The sequence below is a fragment of the Cynoglossus semilaevis genome, unplaced genomic scaffold (genome assembly GCF_000523025.1).
Source record: "Cynoglossus semilaevis isolate Cse_v1.0 unplaced genomic scaffold, Cse_v1.0 scaffold992, whole genome shotgun sequence".
Taxonomy (NCBI): domain Eukaryota; kingdom Metazoa; phylum Chordata; class Actinopteri; order Pleuronectiformes; family Cynoglossidae; genus Cynoglossus; species Cynoglossus semilaevis.
The window spans coordinates 2332-3042 of record NW_007585124.1 but is presented as its reverse complement, the minus strand read 5'-3'; the positions used below and the strand labels follow the sequence as shown (position 1 = coordinate 3042).

General features: G+C 54.4%; 1 protein-coding gene across 1 annotated transcript in view; it reads right to left on the bottom strand.

The window, feature by feature from the left end:
- lamc1 (laminin, gamma 1) overlaps positions 1 to 460 on the bottom strand; it is a gene marked incomplete at its 5' end in the record, with an annotated part of 12736 nt that extends 12276 nt beyond the window's left edge. Inside the window, one exon of the mRNA XM_008337481.2 lies at positions 68 to 460. Within this exon, the coding sequence (XP_008335703.1) occupies positions 68 to 460 (393 nt within the window). The remainder of the gene's footprint in view (positions 1 to 67) is intronic.
- Positions 461 to 711: the final 251 nt, after the last annotated feature.

Here is a 711-nt window from a genome sequence, read left to right as displayed (position 1 = left end):
AGCTGTGGATGAGTGAGCGGACTCTTCTTGTTGTTCGGGTTCGTTCCACGTGTGTGGACGCGCTCACCTGCAGGACCGGGCTGTGATCAAAGTTGTAGGCGCTGGGTCGTCCCTCCAAGGTGCTGAAGGCCACGTTTCCACCCGTGAGCGGCGAGATGTCGCTGAAGTCGTCGGTGCACAGCGCCTGTTGCTCGTCTCCGCCGGTGCGGATGAAGGCCCGGTTCACCTTCTGGTACGTCTTCTCACAGGAACCGCTGTAGTACTGATACGGAACCCAGGGCCCGTCCTCGCTGCTGCGCTTGTAGATGGCGAAGCTCTCGGGTCGACTGGTGTGGAACTTCAGACGCACGTAGGTGATGTCGAAGGCTTTACCTGCGGAGACCACAGACACGCCCACAGTCAAGCCAACCGTCAGGCACAAGAAGAGAAAAACACTCACACCAGGTGGCGCCAACACATCCTAGCCAATGAAAATGTGAACGTTTGACTTCCAACAAACTAATAATTAGAAAAGCTCAGTAAAGTTCTGGAACTGGAACTACAATAACTTCCTGACTGTTGTTAGTGCTAAGATGATGAGGTTTGTGTGTTGACGCTGATCATGTTTGGAGACATCGTGATCAACTGATGGAGGAGGCAGAGAGTGAAGTGTTCCTTTAACTGCATAACTGAACAGGTCAGAGCATGTTGGCGGGGGGGGGGGGGGGGGGG